Raw genomic sequence first — 24,271 nt, 5'->3', positions numbered from 1 at the left:
CCCACAGGACCCCTGTCCGCATCCCGCAGGACCCCTGCCCAGCCCCTTCTGATCGCTGCCCACCTCCTGCAAGGCCTCACCACCAGCACGGCGCTGCCACCCGCAGGACCCCTACCCCCCCAACCCATGCTGCCACCCGCAGGACCTCTGCTCTCACCCCCACATGACCCCGCCCCCCCCCCCCGTAGGACCCTACCCCTTTCCCGCCCGACCCCTCCCACCTTGCACCGCGAGCTCTGCCACCGTGCGGCTGCCCTCCGTGGTCTCGCAGATGTAGACGGCGTCGTCGTCGGCTGAGACGTTGCGCACCGTGAGCCTGCGCTCAGTGCCCGCCTCCTCGATGCCGTACTTGGCGCTGGCCCACAGACGCGTGTCCTCCTTGTACCACGCGGCCTCCGTGGACGGCAGCTGCACCTCGCACTGGAACGTGGCCGACTCCTTCTCCCGCACCTCCAGGTCCTGAAGTCGCCTCTTGAAGGGCACGGCGGGCTCTGCGGGGAGGAGGCGCGTGAGAGGTGCTGGGGCGGCGGGATGCTTGCAGCGGCGAGGCAGGGAAGAGAGCTCGAGGAGACAGAGGAGGGGGGAGGGGGCAGAGCGTGGGGATGGAGCCGCGGTGAGCTGCGCGGGAGGGCAGGAAGGGGGGCAGGTTAAGGGGCTCGGAGCGGGAGGCTGGAGCGTGGGGGCGGGGAACCAGGGCAGGGTTGAGGGGGCTACGGGGCAGGGGGGAGTGGAGAGGCAGGCGAGCAGCAGGGAAGCGTGTAGGGAGGTAGGGGGATGGAGGCGGGACAGGGGCGGGCGAGGGCACAGAACCTGAAGAGCCCCTTTCCCTTAAACAGAAGGAGATGTCCTGAAGACAAAAAGTTGAACCGAGGCCCGCAGGCAGCAGCCCAGCGCAAAGCTCGGGGGACTCACGCCCACACCCACGCCCACGCAGCAGCCAGGCTGCGGGGCCAGCTCCAGATCACTGCAGTCTCTGATCACCGGCTGTGGGCCAGGCCCCGCTGCCCTGCGCATTTCCCCCCGTGCAGCCCCCCTCCCCAAGGAACCGGGCTGTTTCCTCCGCGTGGGCCATGGCCTGGGGGCGCACTGAAGGTCGGAGCACCCTGAGATCCTACAGCGGGTTAGAAGTGGAGGTCAGTCTCTGCTCTTAGGAGCCTCGCCAACTTGCCCGCAGGACCTGATCACGTCGCCTGCCAGGGCTTCCTTCCCTCCAGAACCCGGAGGGAGCCCCGGACCCCTCCAGGGATCCTCAACGGGAACCTGTGAACTGGCTCAACCCGGCTCGGCCCCCGCCCCAGCCCTTGCCTTTCTCCCGGACTCTGACTGGGAGACCCCTTTGGCAACCTGTCACTGGGGTGGAGGGCCTGGTTCACCCCGACAGTGTCTCAGGAGGAGGGGTTGCTTAGGACAAAGCGCTTTGTTCACTCATGTGACTCTCACAAAGACAATAGGACAGGTCGAGGGCCATCCGTGTCGCCCTCATTTCCTGGGCCCGAAGAGGCTAGAGCCGCCAACAGCTCTGCCTCAGGATTCCAGCACGGATTCCATTCCAGGTGGGGGCGGGACTGGGGAGGCGCCTGCTTCTGCGCTCTGCGGGCAGCGACCTGGGCGGGGACCGTGCACTCCCGGCCCCGCGGGCAAGGCGCTCACCTCGTACGACGACTAGCACGGAGCTGTAGGTTTGGCCCACCAGGTTGGACGCCGTGCAGGTGTAGAGGCCCCGGTCCGACTGCTTGCAGAAGAGGATCTTGAGCACGAAGTTCTCCTGAGCGTCCTCGTACACCAGGTGTCGCCGGCCCTCCACCACCAGCTGGCCATCCTTCTTCCACACCGTCTCTGGCTTAGGCTCGCCCGTCACGTAGCAACTGAGGCGCGCGTGCTTGCCTTCAGTCACCGTGCAGGTGCGCGTGCCAGAGTCAGGTGGCGAGGCAGGGATGCCCTCGGCGCGCATGGCCTCCCGACGCCGCTGCAGGTGCGCCAGAAGCCCGGCAGTGGAGGCTCCCGGCGGGGCGGCGTCTGGGTCCGCGTCTACCGTGAGCGCGGCGTCGGCACTGGCGACGCCCAGCGGGTTCTCGGCGCGCACCGTGTATGTGCCCTCGTCGCGCGGCCGCGCGGACTGGATGCGCAGCGCGCTGGCCTCGCCGCTGGCCTCCACGCGCACCCGGGGGGCGTCGGGCGCGCCCAGGCGCCGGCCGTCCTTGGCCCAGCTCACGGCCATGGGCGGCGAGCCGCGCACGCGGCAGCGGAAGGTGGCCTCGGCGCCCTCGCGCACGCGGATGGACGTGGGCCGCAGCAGGAAGTGGGGCGCCTGCTCGGCGTAAGTGGCCTCGGCGTCCACCTGCAGGCCCACGGCCGCGAAGGCCTCGCCGATGGCATTGCGCGCGCGGCACACGTACTGCCCGCTGTCGCCCAGGGCCAGGTCCAGGATGGTGAGGCGGTACAGGTCGCCGTCCTGGGCCAGCCGGAAGCGAGAGCCCGCCTCCACCGGCTGCTGGTCCTTCTCCCAGCTCACCTGCGGCGTAGGGTTGCCCACGATCTGGCAGCTCAGCGTGGCGTCCTTCCCCACCGACACCACAAAGGCCTTGGGCCGGGTCAGGAATCGGGGCGCCCCGCTGAATGAGTGATCCATGGTGGGGGGCGGGGGCGACGGGACGGACCTGAGAGCAGGTTGGGGGAAGGTCATAGTGGGGATGAGCCGCAGGTGCTGTCCGAGTCCTCCGCGGCTTCCCAACCACTGTCCCTGAAGAACCCAGTCTAACCCAGGGTGGACACCTCTCGGCCTTATCTCCACCCCCCACCTCCACGCGCAGGTAGAACTACCAGAAGGCACAGTGGTGCAGAAAATCAGATTTACCCCTTTCTGGGCACCTGGAGTCTGGTGCACCCCTCGACGGGCTTTTCTAATGGGTGAGCATATCTCCTTCCTGTCCCCCCAGCTCTAGCCTTACGCCCCAACTCAGGTCCAGTTGAGAACCTGTCCCAAAACAGCACACCAGCAGCCAGGCTGGCGCTCCTCTCTGTGCACCAGGGTCCTCCCTACCCTGGGGGCCATGCTGTACCTCTCCACACAGACCTGCCTGTTCCCCCCTGCCCACTCCAGCTGCTTCCTGGTGACCAGTTCCCGTCCCCCACACACCTCTGCTTCCTGGAGTCTGAAACTCCAGTCTGCTTATATCACTGCCACTCAGCTCTCCACACCTGGACGGGGCCTGGCCTCTGGTGGGAGTGCACCCAAGGTGACCCATCTCCCAGCAGGCTCTCCTCTGAGCCCTTGGCCCTGCGTGTCCCCTTTTGTCCCCCCACTTCCTCCTCCAGGTGACTCATCTTCCAAAGCTGTTGGGCCACACATCCTGCCGGGTGCAGCTCAACCCTCCTCGCCCCAGGAAGTGCCCACGACAGAGGCCTTTCCCACCTGTAGCTGCCTGCACTTGTCCTGCGATGCCTCCTCCCCTCCCCTGCCAAAAAACCCTGATGAGCAGGGAAGGATTAGAGACCCTGTTGCCAGGTGACTTCTTCCTAACTGGCTGAGCTGCCCACACCCCCTCACTGTGAACAGCCACAGGAGGATCTGGAGGGCACACAGTCAGCAGTGAGCCCAGGGAGGACAGGCAGAGAGTCCCCTGGGAAGGGTCTGGCCAGGTTGACTGGCAGGAGCCCTGTCACTCTACAGACTTTGTGGCTCCACTGGCCAGGCACCCTGTGGGGATGGGGTGGGCACCACCCGAAAGCCTCAGGGGACAGGCCTCTGCCTAAGCCTCCCCTCCCCCTCAGGCCCCAGCTGGCCTTCAGCACAGGTGGGTGTGGTGAGCGGGGGCCCCCCCCCCCCCCCCCCCGGCTTCTTTATGTAAGAACAGCAGCCCACTGGGCTCAGGGCTGGCCTCAAGCACCTTTACTCCTTCCCCAATCCACAGCTGGGCTTCTAGCGTGGGCTGCCCACTGCGGGACAAGTGGGGTGATGTCCTGTGATTCAGGGCCTAATCCCCCTTAATCCCCCTCTAGGAGGTGAGACCGCTCCAGCCTGCTGACTCACTGTGTGGTCAGCACCTCTGGCCCCTGCCCCCCACGGCCTGGCCATGTTCTGGAGCTGGGAGGACCTGGGCAGGTGGCCACCAGAGCCCCGCCCCTGGGGACGCCCTCTTGGGCCTTGATGTCCCTCTGGAGAAGGCTTACTCAGATCTCCCCTGAGATCTAAGCTCCCAGGGCCCCCCTCCTGAATCACAGTCGGTGGGTCCCCCAAAGCAGGACACTGAATCCTCCCTCCAACACACCAGGTGCAGCTATGGGAGATAGGTCCTCTGAGCTCATGAGTGGGCATGGGCAGGGGCCACCCCACAGCTAGTGGCCTCTGGGGGGTAAGGACAGCAACAGGGACAGGACAGGGAGCTCCCATCACCACACGTGCTTAGGGGGAGCCAGCCCAGGACCTTGGCAGGTGCACAGGCTGACCCCTGGCCTGGCAGGGGTGGGCAGAGACCTCCAAGATCCTCTGAGGCCCCCAGGGACAGTGCTGATGCCTGTCTCCTCATTTAACAGCCTGTATTTCCCACCTCAATGCAGCAGACACCATGAAGCCAGGGTTGGGGGCTCCCACAGATACAGCTGCCTCCGAGTCTACCCTGCCAGGCAGGCATCCCCACTGGTCAGTAGAACCCTAGCTCCAGAAATGCTTGCCCGAGGACTCCAGAGCCACCCACCGTCCTTCAGGCCAAGTTGGGAACACCCTCTGGGGGCCCCCAGAACTCCCATTGGGCACATACATGCAGCAGTGAGCTCAGAGACAGGAGACTCAGGAGGGGACACAGCCCCAGCCTCCCAGGAAAAGCCCCTTCCTTCCTCAGATGCCCGCCTGAGAAGGCAGCTCCCTGTAGACCCCACTCAGACTCCTGATTTCTTGGAGGACCTAGCTTGGCACTGGCAGGAGCCTCCCTCCACATGGAGACCATGACTCCCCCAACCCCCACCTGGGGTCATTTCTCTAGAGCCCAGGAGTCCCCGGGGCTGACCTGAGCCCTGCCCACACCCTCCATCCTGGCTCTTCTAGAACTTGGCCAATCTCAGGTCCTCTTCCAGGGGCCCCTGGGCCATTTCTCAGATGCACCAAGGGTGGGAAGTGACTTGCAGCCTGACTGCAGAGTCTGGTCCCTTCCTGGGAATCCCTGCTGCCCCCGCCCCCACCCTTCCAGAAAAGACTTCCAAGGGCAGCTCCTGGAGTCTGTGCCTCCCCCTAGACCCTTGGGCTGGCGGCTTCCCGAACTCCTGGGGAAATTCTTTCCTGGAGTCAGGTGTCAGTGCCCCTTTGGCTGTCCCCTCTGCTGAGCCAACAGGCCTAAAATAGCCCCAGCTGTCAGCGGACATCCATCTCAGCAGAGCTGGGGGCAGGGCCGGCCAGACCTCTAGGCCTGCCTCACAGCAGGGAGCCCCCAGCGAAGGAGGAGGTGGATGCACCCCATGGCCCCCTGACCTCACACCCCAGCTGCTCCCTCCCCAAATGAGGGCTCAGGTCACTGCAGGGACTGGATTCCAGGGCTCCAACCCTCAGAGGAGCGGCACAGCCTGGCTAGACCAGCCCCCTCCCAGGGCCACTGTACCCCACAGCCCTGACCTTCAACAGAGCAGTCCTGGAGGAGAGGGGCTAGGCCCAGGATGGCCCCCACCCCTGTCTGTCCTGCCTCCTCACCTGTCTCTACGGGAGGCTGGGAGCAGCACCCAGGCGGGGGGCTCAGACGGCAGGGCAGGGGCTGCTGGGTCTCACCTCCCTCCACGGGCCCAGGACCGACACGGCTCCCACCCAGCAGCCCACTCTCTGGCCGGTCCTCAGACTGGACAGGGACGAAAGGACAGGCGGACGCTGTCAGCTGGAGAAGGCTGGGCCCGCCCCCACCACCAGCCAGCCCAACCCAGCCCAACTCCAAAATAGCCCGGGTGTCACTGCCCCGGATTTGGTTTCACCCCCAGCCCCACGGAAGCAAAGGGCACAGACTCTGCATGGCCAGGTGTTTGGTGGGGGACAGCAGGGATGTGGGTGGGGCAGGGACCCCATCTTGTGGGGAACCCTGTTCAGACTAATATCCCGGGGTGCAGGGAAGGAGGGAGCCTAGGGGACCCAGAACCACCCAGAGGAGAGAGGGGGACCTGAGACCCCCAGAGGATATCCAAGATCACCTTGAAGGGACCTGGGACCCCTCCCCCAGAAGGGATCCAGAACCAGTCAGAGGGGACCCAGAACCAGCCAGAGGGGATCCAAGACTGCCCAGAGGGGACTAGAACCAGCCAGAGGGGAGAGGGGGACCAGAAACCACACAGAGGGCACCCAGGACTGCCCAGAGGGGACAGGGGTCCCAGGAACATGCCAAGTGCACTGGCCGTCTGAAGGTCCTGCAGACTCTGGGTATAGGTGGGCAGCCAGAAGCTACACACAGGCCTAGGGCAGGTATTGTATCCTTGGTGCTTCCGGCAGCACCTGGCCTAGCTGTTGTGTCCATGGCACCTTTAAATGGGAACCCCTGAGAACCCAGCTAGGGGCCTTTGCTGGCCATGGACAAGGGAGGGCCCCAGGCCCCAGGGTGGGCCGGCAGGACAATGTGTGTGCTGCAAATGACCCAGGAAGACTGTTCCCAACTCCATGGCTATCACCCTGATGCAGGGACAAGCAGGGACAAAAGGCCAGCCCTGCCTGGGTGAAAGGTAGCCTTTGTCTGGTGGGGCTTAACCAGGACCCAGAGGGCCCACCTGCTGGGAAGTGGTTGATTCCCTGCCTCCAGCAGCCCAGGTCTGAGAAACCCCCTTCAGGAACCCCAAATGAGGGTAGGGACCAGGGGAAGACACGCAGGCATGCCCCTTGCACCTGCTTGATCTGAGGACTTTTCCTGCAGGTGTGTCCACCAGTTGACTCTCACCACGGCCAGGTGTAAGGGCCAGGGGTCCAGAGCACCCAGGGAGGTGGGAAGGAGGGTAGGGAGGAAGCAGACCCACCATAGCCAGCAAGATGGGAGTTCTATGCACACTCTGCTTCACCCCTGCCCTCAGCCAGCACCCCTGTGTCTGCTGGGGAAACTGAGGATCTGAGCACAGACCAGATGCACCCAGAGTGCCCAAAATCTGAGCTCAGTCACCATGATAAAACCACAGAATAGAAGGCTTCAACAGACATTCATTTCTCGGGGTTTGGGAAGCTACATTCTTAGAAGGTGCCTGAAGATCCTGGACACTGAGGTGGTACAGACACAGATAGCTAGTCACGCTGTAGCCAACAGAGGGCAAGCCCTCCAGGGTCCTTCTTCCTCTTCTGTGAACACTGATGCCACAGGGGGACTGGGAATGATCTCAACTTTGATGATCCCCTGACACCAGCATGTTAGCAGTTACCCCCCGACTTCTGACTTCCTGTAGTCCTGGGATCCTCCTCTTCCAGTCCTCCTCCCTGACCTGTGACCCTCCATAGAGGGGTCTGGAGACCCTTCTCCATCCTCCTCCCTGACCTGTGACCCTCCATACTTTACCCTCCTCCTCTGTCCTCCTCATGACCTGTGATCCTCCATAGCTCACCCCCATGCTCATCCTCCTCTCTGACCTGTAACCCCCCATAGCTCACACTCATAAGTCTCTCTGAGTCCCTTGTCCCTATGCCCTGTCAAAGACAGGCAAGTTTGGCTCTAGGAAGTGGCACCTGCAGGTCAGGATACCCCCGGCCATGCACCCCTGGCACCAGCCCATCTGCTGCCTGTGGACAGACCCCAGGCCCCCAGCTGCAGCCCCTGCCCATACATCACTGGGCTCTTGTGGGACATTTGGCCTCCTTGGTGCTCCCTGCATCTACACTCTGCTCATGTGGTGTGCCAGACCATCCACATGCTGGCTGCATGCCATGGGACTGTCCCATCCTCCTCATGGCTCTGACAGGAGCAATGGGCCTGGCTGAGCTGTGAGTGGTCCGTCTGAGGGGACAGGCCCATCTGGGAGGCACCAAGGGGAGGGGGCCATGCTTGCACTGCTGTGTGGCCCCGGGCACACCCCTGCAGGGCCCGTCTCCTTCTGGAGCTGCCCGCATGGCTGTGTGGCCCTGGGCACACCCTTGCGGGGACTTTTCCTTCTTTTTCTTTTTTTAATTTTTTTTATCTTGTTTTATTTTGTATTTTTTTTTAATTTACATCCAAATTAGTTTAGCATATAGTGCAACAATGATTTCAGGAGTAGATTCCATACTGCCCCTTACCCATTTAGCCCATCCCCCTCCCACAACCCCTCCAGTAACCCTCTGTTTGTTCTCCATATTTATGAGTCTCTTCTGTTTTGTCCCCCTCCGTTTTTTTTAACTTTATTTTTTATTTTTTTTAAATTTACATCTAAATTAGTTAGTATATAGTGAAGCAATGATTTCAGTAGATTCCTTAATGCCCCTTACCCATTTAGCCCATCCCCCCTCCCACAACCTCTCCAGCAACCCTCAGTTTGTTCTCCATATTTATGAGTCTCTTTTGTTTTGTCCCCCTCCCTGTTTTTATATTATTTTTGTTTCCCTTCCCTTATGTTCATCTGTTTTGTCTCTTAAAGTCCTCATATGAGTGAATTCATATGATTTTTGCCTTTCTCTGACTAATTTCACTTAGCATAATACCCTCCAGTTCCATCCACGTAGTTGCAAATGGCAAGATTTCATTCTTTTTCATTGCCAAGTAATACTCCATTATATATATATATATATATATATATCACAACTTCTTTATCCATTTCTCCATTGATGGACATTTGGGCTCTTTCCATACTTTGGCTATTGTTGATAGTGCTGCTATAAACATGGGGGTGCATGTGTCCCTTTGAAACAACATACCTGGGGGCGCCTGGGTGGCGCAGTCGGTTAAGCGTCCGACTTCAGCCAGGTCACGATCTCGCGGTCCGTGAGTTCGAGCCCCACGTCGGGCTCTGGGCTGATGGCTCAGAGCCTGGAGCCTGTTTCCGATTCTGTCTCCCTCTCTCTCTGCCCCTCCCCCGTTCATGCTCTGTCTCTCTCTGTCCCAAAAATAAAATAATAAACGTTGAAAAAAAAAACTAAAAAAAAAAAAAAAAGAAACAACATACCTGTATCCCTTGGATAAATGTCTAGTAGTGCAATTGCTGGGTCGTACAGTAGTTCTATTTTTAGTTTTTTGAGGAACCTCCATACTGTTTTCCAGAGTGGCTGCATCAGCTTGCATTGCCACCAACAATGCAGAAGAGATCCTCTTTCTCCGCATCCTCGCCAACTTCTGTTGTTGCCTGAGTTGTTAATGTTAGCCATTCTGACAAGTGTAAGGTGTTATCTTATTGTGGCTTTGATATGTATTTCCCTGATGATGAGTGATGTTGAGCATTTTTTTCACGTGTCGGTTGGCCATCTGGATGTCTTCTTTGGAGAAGTGTCTAGTCATGTCTTTTCCCCATTTCTTCACTGGATTATTTGTTTTTTGGGTGTTGAGTTTGACAACTTCTTTATAGATTTTGGATACTAACCCTTCATCTGATATGTCATTTGCAAATACCTTCTCCATTCTGTCCGTTGCCTTTTGGTTTTGCTGATTGTTTCCTTTGCTGTGCAGAAGCTTTTTATTTTGATGAGGTCCCAGTAGTTCACTTTTGCTTTTGTTGCCCTTGCCTCCAGAGATGTGTTGAGTAAGAAGTTGCTGCAGCCAAGATCAAAGAGGTTTTGGCCTGCTTTCTCCTCAAGGATTTTGGTGGCTTCCTGTCTTACATTGAGGTCTTTCATCCATTTTGAGTTTATTTTTGTGTATGGTGTAAAAAAGTGGTCCAGGTTCATTCTTCTGCATGTTGCTGTCCAGTTTTCCCAGCACCACTTGCTGAAGAGACTGTCTTTATTCCATTGGATATTCTTTCCTGCTTTGTCAAAGATTAGCTACCCATACGTTTGTGGGTCCATTTCTGGGTTCTCTATTCTGTTCCATTGATCTGAGTGTCTGTTCTTGTGTCAGTACCATACTGTCTTCAAGATTACAGCTTTGTAGTATAGCTTGAAGTCTGGGATTGTGATGCCTCCTGCTTTGGTTTTCTTTTTCAAGATTGCTTTGGCTATTCGGGGTCTTTTCTGGTTCCACACAAATTTTAGGATTATTTGTTCTAGCTCTGTGAAGAATGCTGGTGTTACTTTGATAGAGATTGCATTGACTATGTAGATTGCTTGAGTAGTATCGACATTTTAACAATATTTGTTCTTCCTATCCAGAAGCATGGAACCTTTTTCCATTTTTTTTGTGTCTTGTCAATTTCTTTCATAAGCTTTCTATAGTTTTCAGTGTACAGACTTTTCCCTTCTTTGATTAGATTTATTCCTAGGTATTTTATGTTTTTTTTGTGCAACTGTAAATGGGATCAATTCCTTGATTTCTCTTCTGTCACTTCATTGTTGGTGTATGGGAAGGCAACCAATTTCTGTGCATTGACTTTATATCCTGCAACTTTGCTGAATTGATGAATCAATTCTAGCAGTTTTTTGGTGGAATCTTTTGGATTTTCCATATAGAGTATCATGTCATCTGCGAAGAGTGAAAGTTTGACCTCCTCCTGGCCGATTTGGATGCCTTTTATTTCTTTGTGTTGTCTGATTGCAGAGGCTAAGACTTCCAGTACTATGTTGAATAACAGTGGCGAGAGTGAACATCCCTGTCTCATTCCTGGCCTTATGGGGAAAGCTCTGTTTTGCCCTATTGAGGATGATATTAGCCTTGGGACATTCGTATATGGCTTTTATGATCTCGAGGTGTGCTCGTTCTATCCCTACTTTCTTAAGGGTTTTTATCAAGAAAGGATGCTGTATTTTGTCAAATGCTTTCTCTGCATCTATTGAAAGGATCATATGGTTCTTGTCCTTTCTTTTATTAATGTGATGAATCACATTAATTGTTTTGCAGATATTGAACCAGCCCTACATCCCAGGTGTAAATCCCACTTGGTTGTGGTGAATAATTTTTTTAATGTATTGTTGAATCTGGTTGGCTAATACCTTGTTGAGGATTTTTGCATCCATGTTCATCAGGGAAATTGGTCTATAGTTCTCCTTTTCAGTGGGGTCTTTGTCTAGTTTTGCAATCAAGGTAACTCTTCACAGAAAGAGTTTGGAAGTTTTCCTTCCATTTCTATTTTTTGGAACAGCTTCAAGAGAATAGGTGTTAACTCTTCCTTAAATGTCTGGTAGAATTCCCCTGGAAAGCCATCGGGGCCATCTCCTGCACTTGCCAGCACTGCTGTGTGACCCTGGGCACACCCCTGTGGGGGCCCGTCTCCTTCTGCACCTGCACACACTGCTATGTGGCCCCACCCATGCCCACAGCCACACCTGGAGCATGTTTCAGGACATGCACGGCTGACCTCCAGGCCTGGGCCCTGCCACCAAGGGCAGGGGAGCTGCCGCAGTGGAGCTCAGGGAAGCTGCAAGCCTGAGAGGTCCCAAGGGCTACAAAACTAAGTTGTCACACAATTACACTATGTGCAAGAAATGGGGGGCCAGACTCAGCCCCAGGGGAGGCCTCCAGCTGGTCTGATTCCTGACAAAGCGTGTGATTTCCTCAGCTGCAGAAGGCTGTGTCCCAACCCTCCCAGGCCTAGGAGGAATGGCCTCGGGAGGAATGGCCTCAAGAGTCATGGGGGCACACCACTGGGGCAGGAAGGGAGCCCAACAGCCCACACTGCCTCCGACCCTCCGCCAGAAGCCACAGGACTGGGAAAAAGGCCAGAAGGCCGGGAAGCTGAAAGCCGTCAGTAGGCCATGGTGGCCAGCACCAGCACCCTTGTGCTGTAACCCAACATGCCCACGTGTTAACCTGACTCCAGACCCCGAGCATGTATTTCTTTGCAAGGAAAGAAGTGAGAGACAAAAATGCATTCTTGGAAAAACAGGTGATGATGCGAGTCACCTGGGTATGGGGGGTCCCCCCCTCCTGTCCTGCTGGTGGCCGGTGGGGGCGAGGAACGCAGTTCTCCACAAGGCTTCTGTGAACGCCAGTGGGCCACGCTGCTGGCTTCCAGGGACCCCCCCCCCCAACTCATTCCAGTCAGGTTCAAGTGTACTTTCCCCAGGAGTATTTCAGGAACAAGGTAAGATCTACTGGAGCAAATGAGCTCGACCCCAACCGCAGGGTGCTGAGGCTGTACCCCAACCCAGGGCGCTGAGGCTGTACCCCCACCCAGGGCGCTGAGGCTGCACCGGGGAAGGGGGCGGGGACACCAGCCCATGCAAACAGCCCGACTCAGGTGGGGAGAGCAGAGCCCCCCACCCACCCATCTGCTCCTACTCCCCCCCACCCCGCATTGTAAGCGTGCCTCTGGGTAGCCCCTGATGGATGCCGTTGAACCCGTTCCTTCTCCCGCCCGTGTGCTTCTCTGGCTCCGCGCATCGTCCAACAGGAGAAACCCTGACTGTGGAGGATACCGGCTCCCATCCCCCTCCTTTCCTCCCAAAGATACTTCATTTTAGTTTCCATAGCAAGAGCAAGGGTGCAGGCCCCCAAATCTTCTAAGTTACTGCCCTTGCTGCCGGCAGCGAGGCCCGGAGAGAAGGGAGCACAGCGGCACGACCGAAATGACCCGAGCTTCTGCAGGTGCGTGCAGGGCTCACTCAAGCCCCTGGGCTCTTCCAGCCGCACCCCAAACAGCACAGCCTCCTGTCTGCGGAGCTGAGTCTGTGTGCAGGGGTCTGCAAAGCTTATCCGCGACATGCGCTGGGGCACACCCTTCCTAAGGAAGTAGGTTTGGCCTCTGGGAAGACTTGCTCCCCTGGGCAATACATACGCGTTTCTAAGTAGTGCCGGCTACGTGGGGTCCTAGCTGAGGACACGGGCCCTTTGAATCCACCTGCTAGCTTTTGAGTGTGGCCTCATATGGTTATGTCCAGCGAGTAACAAGTGTGCAGCAAACATTATCATCTGGAAAACGCTCACTGAGCCGAACACAGAGGCAGGCCAAGCCTCCGCTTCCCTGCTGACCTTCCTGGGGGAGGGCGGGGCTGGGGGTCGGCCGTGCCCTCTCCCATCCAGACAGAGCGTGAATGAATCTACACTTGGGGCAAGCCACCCTTTCTTCAGGGACAACCCAAGTGTGAGCAGAACCTAGAGACCCTTTATCCCAGAAGGAACCTGATCCTTCCCGGCCACAGCACAGACCGAAGGGACTGGCACGTGGGCTTAAGACTAAGCGGCCAGTTAGCAGGCACCCAGCACCACCCTGGGACCTGAGCTGGCTTCCACAGCCTGGATACCTTGGTCCCCCCACCCCGAATTCATACTGCCAGGGCCTCAGTCTTGGAGGCAGGGCCTTTGGTGGGTGATGAGGTGCTGAGGGTGGAGCCCCAATGATGGGATCAGTGCCCTTAGGAAGGGGTCACCCTTGCCCCTTCCACCACAGGACACCGCCAGAAGATGCCATCCGTGAACCAGGAATCAGCCTCACCAGACACCATGTCTCAGACCTCCAGCCTCCAGAGCCCTGAGAAAGAAGTGTGTTCACAACCTTTGGTCTGTGGTGTCCGGGCACAGCACCCTGGCTGACCTGGCATTGGAAAGGCCACGCCCGCATGCTTGAAACCATGACTCTCACATCCTCACAGTGAAGCATTCAGTGAAAGGGTTCTAAAGGGTTAGACAACCCCTGCTGGGTTTACTCAGAGGCAATCACTGAGTCCTCCGGAAAAGCAGGTGTGCACACGGTCAGGTGCTCGGCGCGTGGGCTACTGCCCAGCTCAGGACCTGTGGCATAAGGAGGGTGGCACATCTGGTCTCCATCCTGGTCCTGACACCAAGCTCCTTCCCACCTTGGGATTTCCCGGTGACAGAGCGTCTCTTGATCTAACCAGGCGACTCCTGGCTGGTTCCTTCCTGGGTGGGGGCAGGTCCCCAGAAAGATGGAGACCTGACTGGAAGCCTGGAACGTTCAGTCCCACCCCCATCCCCTAGGGAGCTATCACAATCCCTTGTGCCTATGTGGCAAAGACCCCAAAGATCCCAGTAGTGGGGGGTTCAGGGAGCTTCTGGGTTGGGGCACGCCTCCACTGGGCTCAGGACCCTCCCGGACCTCACCCGTGTGCCTCTTCATCTGGCTGTTCATCTGTGCCCTTTATCACATCCTTTCCTATGTAAGAAACCGCTAAGTTTTCCATATGCGTTTCCCTAGGATCTGTAAGTCCTTCCAGCACATTCATCAAACCCGAGGAGGGGCCGTGGGAACCTCTCATCTGTCACCCATGGGTCAGAGCACAGGTGATGTCTGGACTTGGGGTTGGCGTCTGAAGTGGGGGTGGTCTTGTGGGATGGATCCCCGAGCCTGTGGGTCCCACAGAGATGGGGCCAGAGCTGAATTAAACTGCTGGACCCCCAGCTGGCATCCGTGGAGAATCAGAGAATTGGTTGATGTTGTCGGAAAACACCAACACACCCATCTGTTGTAAAACCTCAAGGGGCACTGCAATTGTAACAGAAAATTTCCCTGAGGACACGTGTGACTCTTGTGGAAAATAAAACCGCGAAGATAAGCTAACAGATCTTGTCGCCTGCACACCCACGGGCACTCCTTACAGCCACTGAAAAACACCAAATTTCACATCTTCACCCTGTTGGCATCCTGAGAAACCACTACTGTAGCATGGATGTTGTCAGTGCCAAACATTCTTTTAAGCAGGCTCCACACCCAACGTGGGGCTTGAACTCGAGACTCTGAGACCAAGAGCTGTATGTGCTACTGACCGAGCCAGCCAGGTGCCCCTGTAAATGCTGAGCATTTTAATGAATCAGCTTTTTTGCTTTCCAAAGCATCAGCCACTTGCAGAAATTACCTGGTGCTAAAAGACTGTGCCTCATGTCACTGGAAAAACTCCTGTGGCCTTTGAAAATACTTTATAACCAAGATTAAGGGGAGGTCACACATATTGTAAAGAATGTTGAAAGGTGCATTGTGTCCTCAGGCTGAATGTGGTCAATCGGCGCTGGGATGAGGCTGGTGTGTCCAGAGACCAATGGAGAAGCTCCCCCATCAGTTGCCATCTCCAACCCCGTGTGGTTCACACAGTGCTGAACACCCTGGGTGCAGTCAGCCCTGGGCACACATTACGGTCCCTAGAGAAGGCCACAGCCCGGGACAACCAGATCCCACATACCCCGCATGGCTCATGTAGTGCTGAACACCCTGGGTGTAGTAGCCCTGGGTGCACATTATGGTCCCTACAGCAGGCCACAGCCCGGGACAACCAGATCGCAACACCTGGGGTGCGGAGTCCAGGCAGCAGGGGTCCTAGGCCTTGTCCCAGAACCATGGGCATTGACCTTAGTGCAAACAGCAGGTGCAGAGGCCCACTTCCGGGGACAGCCCTGCAGCAAACCAGGTGTAAGTGATGAGAGCCTATTAGAGAAAACGTTTCTAATCTCCGGAGTTGTCCTCAGTGCATACAGCCAACGCTTCAGGAACATCTGCTAAAACCTGATAAGAACCATGAGCTTCTGCCTCCAGCTCAAGCGGGACACAGTGCCACTCGTGGTCGGTGTGGCCAATACAGGGCTCCTGATCAGGTGTGGTATCAGAGCAACATTCCTCATCTCCCCATCCAAGTCAAGGGTGCTAAACCCTGCAGCACTGTGGCCCAGAGTCTTCCATTTGGAGGCTGTACCCCATGCACGGAGGCGTGGCAGATTGAGCTTATCTGGGACCTGGCTGCCCCCAGTCCAGCGCACTAGCGGAGCACAGGGTTTGCCCCAGGAGAGCAGATGGGGAAGGTTAGGACCGCTGCCCAGGGCCTGCTGAGACCCCGCCTCAGGGAGGAGAGGCCAGTCAAGGGGCTCTCCAAAGGAACTGACCTCCTTTGACACAGAGCGCAGGAAAGTTCAGGCTGTAGGCTACTCTTGAAAACATTAGCTTGTCTTAATTAAGAGCAACAAGCTGAACCTCGGAAAGACTTGGCTCAAGAGAACCTCCCGGGGTTGGGCAGAACCTACCCACTGGCCTTGAGAAGCGCTGCTTGCCCGAGGCTGAGCATTGCTGAAAACAGAGATCAGTCAGCCAGCAATCAAGGGGGCCCGAGGCTGACTGAGACATCAGCTGAGACAGGCCTCCGAACGGAGGGACTGGAAAAGCGATGGGCAGAGAGTCCCCGGAAATCCCTGCACCCGGTGGCGGTGGCGGTGCTCACACTCAAGCTGCATGCTGACTCGGCACCGACACCAGCAGCTTCACCCTGTAGGGCACAGAGACCCCACTGATACAGTCCAAGCACACACGCCCACCTGCAACCACGAAAACAAAACAAGCCCACACAAGCAGGACTGGAGTGTGTCCAGACTTGTTGTACAATGTATCACCTGAAGTATCCAGTTTTCAACCACAAACAGGAGACATGCCAAGAACAGGAAAGCCTGGCCCCAACACAGGAGGGGAAGGCAGACCACAGAAACAATCGCTGCTATTTCTACTGCTCTGAGAGCACCAAGAGACTGCGGCCATGATGCTGTGCATCATCAAATAGGGAACACCAACGAAGACAGAGGAGTTATAAAAGTCAGCATTCGCGAGAGCGGCTCAGTGGCAGAAGACAGCACCTGTGAGCTTGAAGATAGATTGCAACAGGTCGTGCAGTACAAACGACAGAGAGAATAAAGGATAAGGGGAAACGGAAAGTCCTGGGGAAATGCGGGACGGTACCCAACAAGCACACCAATACACACATGGTAAAAACAACACCCAGTGGACAAGGGCAGAAGACCACCCACAAGGTCAGAGACAGGCACTGGCCAGGTACACAGCAAAGGGCACAGCTCCTGGGAAAACCACTCATTCTCTCCCCCAAACAGTGAAACACGAAACAGCAGCTCAGCCAAATGGTATCCTAAAAAGTGTAGAGTCAGAACACGAAAATAAATGCAATGTGCTTTCAATTGTTATTATTGTTCAGGGTAGTAACTGTTCTCAACACAGGCTTCCTATGGAGGGGTGGGGGAGGCTGCTTTACATGCTTTAGCCCACCTGTGGGGTGGTGGTGGGAGGGGGGTAGCCCACCTGAAGGGGGGGCAGCAGGAGAGGGGGTAGCCCACCTGCGGGTGGGGGTGGGAGGGGGTAGCCTACCAGTGGGGGGGACAAGGGACAGATAGCCCACCTATGGGGGGGCGGGAAGCAGACAGCCCACCCGGTGGGGGGGGATAGCCCATCTGTGTGTGTGGGAGAAGGGATAACCCACCTGTGGGGGAGCAGAGAGAGGATAGCCCACCTGTGAGGGGGTGGGAAGAGGATAGCCCACCAGGGGGGAGAGGATAGCCCACCTGTGGGGGGGCGGGGGTAGAGGATAGCCCAACTGTGAGGGGGTGGGAAGAGGATAGCCCACCAGTGGGGGAAAGGATAGCCCACTTGTGTGGGGGGGTGAGAGAGGCTAGTCCACCTGTGGGGGTGGGGGGGAGAGGATAGCCCACCTGTGGGGGGGGGCCGGGGAGGTAGCCCACCTGCGGGTGGGGGTGCTGGAGGGGGATAGCCTGCCTCCGGGTGGTGGGGGGAGGTAGGCCACCTGCAGAGGATGGCAGGAGACGGGTAGCCCACCTGCAGGAGGAGGGGGGCTGCAGTGCTGCTGGGTACAGTGCAGACATTCTCATCAACCCTGAAAGTTTCAGAGCAGAGAGATGCTCTGAACAGCATTCAGGAGGAATTCACCTGCAGCGACTAACTTGGGCGAAAACCCAAAAGTGAGTCCATAATCTGACAGAGAGTTTCAGGAGCAAACACCAGGCAAGACTTTTAACAAAGTAAATGCAAGGATTCTGAGGATCTAAACTGTGTCTGCTAAAACAAATGCCAGAGAATGTATGTGGAAATTTTTCTGGCCCAGAGTATTTGCCAAACCTTTGAAAAGGCTCTTAGAAAACCTTGTTGATGTGCCCAAAGAAAACGAGCCCCCGGGCACCCTGGTACTGGTGTCAGCAGCACAGTTGTGTGCGCCCCCCCCCCCCCCCCCACCATTGTCATGGTTTAAAATTAGAGCCCACAGGGTCTGGGAGTTGCCACGGAGCATGGAGCCACCCGCCCTTCCAACAGCTGCCTTCCCTCCCTGGAAGGGCTAAGATTAGGGCTGCACAAATTCCTAGAGTAGAAATTAAGGGCCACATTTAACCGGGTGACTTAATTTGGCAATCCTACCCCTTCTGTCATAATCAGAAAGTGGCTCTTCTCACGGCCAGAGCTTTGCTACTAACTGACTCCATCATTTCCGATCAGTCACTGCCTTGTTTGGCCTTCCCAAAGAACTTCAAGACCCCCATTCATTATCCCCTGAGCATCACAATCTGAGAGTCAGCTCATTCAAAAGCCTACCCTTGTCTTTTACACAAGGGCTGTACCGAGAGATGCTCTCAACAAAGTTGTTACTGTCCAAGCAAGAAACACACCCTACTTTCTAAACACTGACTCTCAGATGTGCTAACACCTTATCAGAAAGCTCAGTAATGAAGATAGTGGCTCAGGGGTGGGCAAATGAATGGAATGGAATGGAATGGAATGGAATGGAATGGAATGGAGTAATAAAGTAGAATAGAATAGAACAGAATATAATAGAAAAATAAAGTAGAATACAATATAATGGAATAATAAAGTAGAATAGAACAGAATATAATAGAATAATAAAGTAGAATAGAATAGAATAGAACAGAACAGAATAGAATAATAAAGTAGAATAGAATGGAATGGAAAATAGAACGAACAGAGAGCCTGGGAACAAGAACCATCAGTTCTCCTTAGAGGACACAAACATCAGGTCACTACTTTGCACCTGCATGGAATGAATGGTGACTCCAGAAAAAGATATGTCAAAGTCCTTACCACCAGAATATGTATGGGACCTTATACAGAGGTAGGGTCTTTGCAAATGCAATCAAGTTAGGATGTGGTCATCAGGATTGGCCCCAACCCAAGAAATGGCATCCAGGGAAACTTAGGTGCACAGAGAGGAAAGGTGACCCAGATACACACAGGCAGAAGGTGGTCATGTAAAGACAGAGGGAGAGACCATCTGGGGCACCAGGATCTGGAAGAAGCAAGAAAGCCCCCTGCCCCTACCCAGAACCTCTGGAGGGAGTGTGGCCCTGCCCCCACCTTGGTGCTGGGACAATACATTTCTGCTGATTAGAGCCACACAACTTGTGCCAGTTTATTACAGAAGCCCTAGGGAGTGAATACAATGCCACATACAAAATTCAAGATGACTTTTATCCCAGGAATTACCACATGACCCATCAATCCTGGATGTGTACCTGTCCACACAAAAACTTGTACACAAATGCTCACAGCAGCACTATTCACAGACGTCCCCCTCAGCTGATGAATGGATAAACAGTGTGGTCTCTCCTTACAAAAGGAGAGAAGCACACTCACCTGGTGCAACATGGCTGGACCTTGAACACAAGATGCTTGGTGAGAGAAGCCAGACACAAAAGGCCACATGTGAATGTCCAAGAACAGGCAGATCCAGGGACAGAAGGTGGGTTCTCAGTTACCAAGGTCGGGGGAGGGGGTGGGGTGGGGATGAGGGGGCAGGATATGACTGCCTGATTCTGGGGAGACAAAAATGTTTTGAAGCTACATATAGGTAATGGTTTCACAATAGTGAATGTAATAAAGCCACAAAGTTGTATACTTTAAAATGGCTAATTTTCCAGTCACTGTGTGCACCTGATATCATTATAATATCATATGTCACTTATATCTCAATGAAAAAATTAAAAATAAAAATAAAATGGCTAACTTTATGTTATATGAATCTTACTTCAAAAAAATAATCAAGCTGAGCTGAATTTTAAAACCTAACTTACAAAATCAAGGGGCGCCTGGGTGGCTCAGTCAGTTAAGCATCTGACATCGGCTCAAGTCATGATCTCATGGTTGGCAAATTCGAGCCCTACGTCAGACTCTGTGCTGACAGCTCAGAGCCTGGATCCCGCTTCAGATTCTGTGTCTCCCTCTCTCTCTGCCCTTCCCCCATTCACACTCTCTCTCTGTCCCTCAAAAATGAATAAACATTAAAAAAATTTTTTTAATCAAAACAAGGGGTGCCTGCGTGGCTCAGCCAATTGAGCATCCTACTCTTGATTTCAGCTCAGATCATAATCCCAGGGTCATGGGATCCATGCTGAGCATGGAGCCTGCTTAAGATTCATTCTTTCTCTCTCTCTCTCTCTCTCTCTCTCTCTCTCTCTCTCTCTCTATCTCTCTCTCCCCTCCCTCGTGCTCTCTAATATCAAAACAAAAAACTTTTAGAAGAAAATCAAGAACATGTGTATGCAGAGATTTTTTATTTTTTAATGTTTTATATGCAAACATTTCTTATGCAAGACACAAAACAGCAGCCATCCTAAAAGAGATAAAACTAATTTGAATGGCTGCCTGACAAAAGACACCAAAAACAGACTGGAAATGACACCTGCCACGCTCAAGGCTTTTGGGATTTCTAACACGTGTGCACTACAATACAGAGATGTTCAAGGTGGCACACGATGGGAAAACATTGTCAACAAGCTCAACCACCAGGGAAGAATCCAATAAATCAGGGCACCACCACAGCGGCAATGTCTCAACCACCTGAGGAGAATCCAATAAATCAGGGCACCACCACAGAGGCAATGTGGCAGGTTCTCACCCACTCACATGGGAAGACACTGGTGTTAGGGTTCTCTACAGAGACGGAACCAATGGGGTGCCCATACATATACATACATCTGGATCAGCAAGCTGGAGACCCAGGAGAGCCAATGTTCCAGTCCAAGTCCAAGGACAGAAGGCCTTGGGGGAGGGCCATGATGAGGGTCATGGTGAGGACCAAGATGAAGGCCACAAAGAGGGCCATGATGAGACCAGGGTAAGAGCCAAGGTGAGAACCAAATTTAAGATCAAAGTGAGGATCAACATGAGGACCATGGTGAGGGCCAAGGGAAGGATCAATATGAGGGCCATGATGAGAGCCACGGTGAGAGCTATGGTGAGGGCCAAGGGGAGGGTCATGGTAAGAGTCATGGTGAGGGCCATGGGAAGACCATGGTGAGGGCCATGGTTAGGGTCATGGTGAAGGCCAAGGGAAGGATCAAGGTGAGGGCCATGGTGAGGGCCATGGCGAGAACTAAGAGAAGCATCAACATGAGGGCCATGGTGCCAGGGGAGGGTCATGGTGAGGGTCATGGTGAGGACTAAGGGAAGGATGAAGATGAGGACCAAGGTGAGGACCATGGTAAGGGCCATGGTTAGGGTCATGGTGAAGGCCAAGGTGAGGGCCATGGTGAGGACCAAGGGAAGGATCAAGATGAGGACCAAGGTGAGGACCATGGCAAGAGCTATGGGAGGACCATGGTGAGGGCCGTGGTTAGGGTCATGGTGAAGGCCAAGGGGAGGGTCATGGTGAGAGTCATGGTGAGGGCCATGGTGAGGACAAAGGGAAGGATCAAGATGAGGACCAAGGTAAGGAACATGGTGAGGGCCATGGGAAGTCCATGGTGAGGGCCATGGTGAGGACCAAGGGGAGGATCAAAATGAGGTCTGTGGTGAGGGCCAAGGGGAGGGTCATGGTGAGGATCATGGTGAGAGCCATGGTGAGGGTCATGGTGAGGACTAAGGGAAGGATCAAGATGAGGACCAAGGTGAGGACCAGGGTGAGGGCCATGGTTAGAGTCATGATGAAGGCCATGGTAAGGGTCATGGTGAGGGCCATGGAGACAGCCATGGGGAGACCCATGGGGAGGACCAGGGGGAGGACCATGGTGAGGGTAATGGTGAGGGCCAAGGGGAGGGCCATTGAGAAAGCCATGGGGAGACCCATGGGGAAGACCATGGTGAGGACCAAGTGAGGGCAAAAGGGAAGACCTCAGTAAAGGCTACGAGGCAGGCCCAGCTGGGCTAGGGCAGGAGTGGCCTCACTGCAGCTGTGAGGCCCAGCCTGGGGTCAGGTATCCCCTTCACTAAGCACTTTCCAACCTGCCTTCAGAGCATTTCTTTCAATGAAATCTTAATCAGAGCTCAACATAAGAAGCTGGTAGTGGCTCTCACTGTGGGGTCCCCATACCTCACGGGTCTCTGAGGCCCTGCAAGAGACCTGGCAGTCAGGACAGTCCCCATGGAAAATGTCATCTGCATTTTACACATGCTCCCACATTTGTGGCATCATCCGAGGCTGTGGGGCTCTGGAACAGAGAACCCAGCATTGTGTGTGAAGCTGGCTGTTAGAGAGATCTGCACGCTGTGACAAATGCCACTTGTGCATTGTTGTTGTTGGAAAACATGATTCTTTTCTCATTAAAAATATGTCTCTTACATTAACATCTCCTTATTATTAGATTACTTATTATTAGATTACTTATTATTATTACTTATTATTAGATTATTTATTATTATTAGATTAATTAATAAACATTCACAGTTTTTCTGTTTTGATATCAGTAGACTTATCCTACAGGGACTAAAGCTCTTTGGCATCTGTGAAAGTGTTAAGAAGTGACACAATTCTGAGGCCACAAGGCTCCAAGGGACCCCTGACTTGCACAGGACATTAGCCTAAGGCAACAGCATTAAACAAGAGCAACAGATTTCAAGGAGCAGCTGCTGGTGCCAGAGGCAGGAATATACCCAGAGTCACATACACATGTGTGGTTTTACATGTACACACATAGACATGTATTTCAGCTAAACAAGAAAAGATCTGGGGCATGCATAACAAAAAGAAAACTTGAAATGATGTTATTGTTTTTTTTTAATTGGAGAACCACTGGAAATATAAGCATATAAAAAAGTTCAAAGACAAAGAAAAGGAAAATAAAGAAAAGGCAATGTCAACCAAGAGAAAGCTGATGCAACTGTATTACCAGTAAACTAAACTGGCTTCGTAGGAAAATAATAACTAAAGTTTAGAAGTCATTTGAAAAGATTTTATTCACCAGACTTGGCGATGATCTTTTAGACATAACACCCAAGCACCACCAACAAAAGCAAAAATTAACAGGGAGGGAGGGTTACATGGAAGAAAAAGCTTCTGCACAGCAATGAAACCATCCATAAGTGGGGAAAGACAGCCCAAAGAACGGGGGAAACATTTGTAAACCACGTCGCTGGCAAGGGGGTAGCATCCAAAATGAACTCATACAGCCCCACTGGGGAAGAAACAAAGGTCGAATTCACAGTAACAGAGAGTAAAATTGTGGCTTCCAGGGGCTGGGGGACGAGGAGAGGGGCGCTGTCAGCCAAGGACACAAACTGTCCCTTCTGAGATGGAAAGTCCCAAGGATCTAATGTGCAGCATGGTTAAAGAAACAGAAGACAGTAAGACACTGGCCAAAACTCACTGGATTGTATGCTTTAAATGGATGCAGTTTATTGCACACCAGCTACACCCCAATATAGCTTATGTTCTTAATGATACTACGAACAACGTTTTTCACAACAAATCTGAAAATGTGATGATACAGACAAGTTTTCAGAAAGGACAAGCATCATTTATTTCAACATGTGCCCACAAAAATCAATAAACTCCAACAACCATTCATGACTTTAAAGGAAAAAAAAACCTTAACACACTTAGACTTCCAGTTATGGAAACTTTCTCAGCCTGAAAAAGGATATCCACCAAAAAAATAGCAATAGCATCTCACTGAGGAACAAGAATGGTGGGTGGGGGGGCACCTCATTCATCCCTGTTTAACTCAACACACCGCAGGAAGGCAGGGAGGCGGTAAATGCATGAGGGTTGCCAGAAACAAAACAGTCGCTCATCTCAGATTATAGGACTGTCTACAGTAAAAGCCCTGGACCACGTACAGAAAAAAAAAAAGAGTCATGAAGAATCAGTTACAGTTTTGCAAATCTATTTTGACACAGTCATGAACGAACAAAAACATAAATGCAGTTTCACAAAGCTGCCATTTGTGGCAGTAATACAGTCATTTTTAAAAAATTTTTAATGTTTATTTTTGAGAGAGTGTGGGAGATGCAGGAGAGAAGCATCAAAGGAAAAGACTTCAAAAGGGAAGGGCTGGAGAAGGTGCAAGGTCTTAGGACATGTTTACATAGCTGAGCGTGGCTGTGGCTCATAAGGAACGTCTAGAGCCATTAACATTGTCCAGGGCCAGATCCTCCTCCACACCTGACCCTTCCTAGTGTTATAGAAACCAACTAACTCGGAATTCAACCTTGAAAAGCTAAACCATTAAATTGATTAATACACTTGCTTAGCTAACTTTATGCATGTAGTCTTTAGTAATTATCCTAATAAAAAGAAGCTTTATTCTGGAGTCGG

General features: G+C 53.9%; 1 protein-coding gene across 21 annotated transcripts in view; it reads right to left on the bottom strand.

Moving 5' to 3' along the window:
* Positions 1-8,102, bottom strand: part of OBSCN (obscurin, cytoskeletal calmodulin and titin-interacting RhoGEF) — a 158,580-nt gene extending 150,478 nt beyond the window's left edge. For 15 of the 21 annotated variants that reach the window (XM_040454418.1, XM_040454425.1, XM_040454432.1 and 12 more), the window contains exons 1-3: positions 5,678-8,101; positions 1,651-2,657; positions 222-491 (exon numbers count right to left, since the gene is read on the bottom strand). In XM_040454418.1, coding sequence (XP_040310352.1) covers positions 222-491; positions 1,651-2,629 — 1,249 coding nt within the window. In that variant the 5' untranslated portion in view covers positions 2,630-2,657; positions 5,678-8,101. Of the gene's footprint in view, positions 1-221; positions 492-1,650; positions 2,658-5,677 lie in introns of all 21 variants that reach the window. The other 6 variants (XM_040454439.1, XM_040454421.1, XM_040454422.1 and 3 more) reach the window with 1 other exon arrangement.
* Positions 8,103-24,271: the final 16,169 nt, after the last annotated feature.

Source organism: Herpailurus yagouaroundi, unplaced genomic scaffold (genome assembly GCF_014898765.1).
Source record: "Herpailurus yagouaroundi ecotype Mexico unplaced genomic scaffold, PumYag 212, whole genome shotgun sequence".
NCBI lineage: Eukaryota > Metazoa > Chordata > Mammalia > Carnivora > Felidae > Herpailurus > Herpailurus yagouaroundi.
This window is presented reverse-complemented; position numbering and strand designations above follow the sequence as displayed.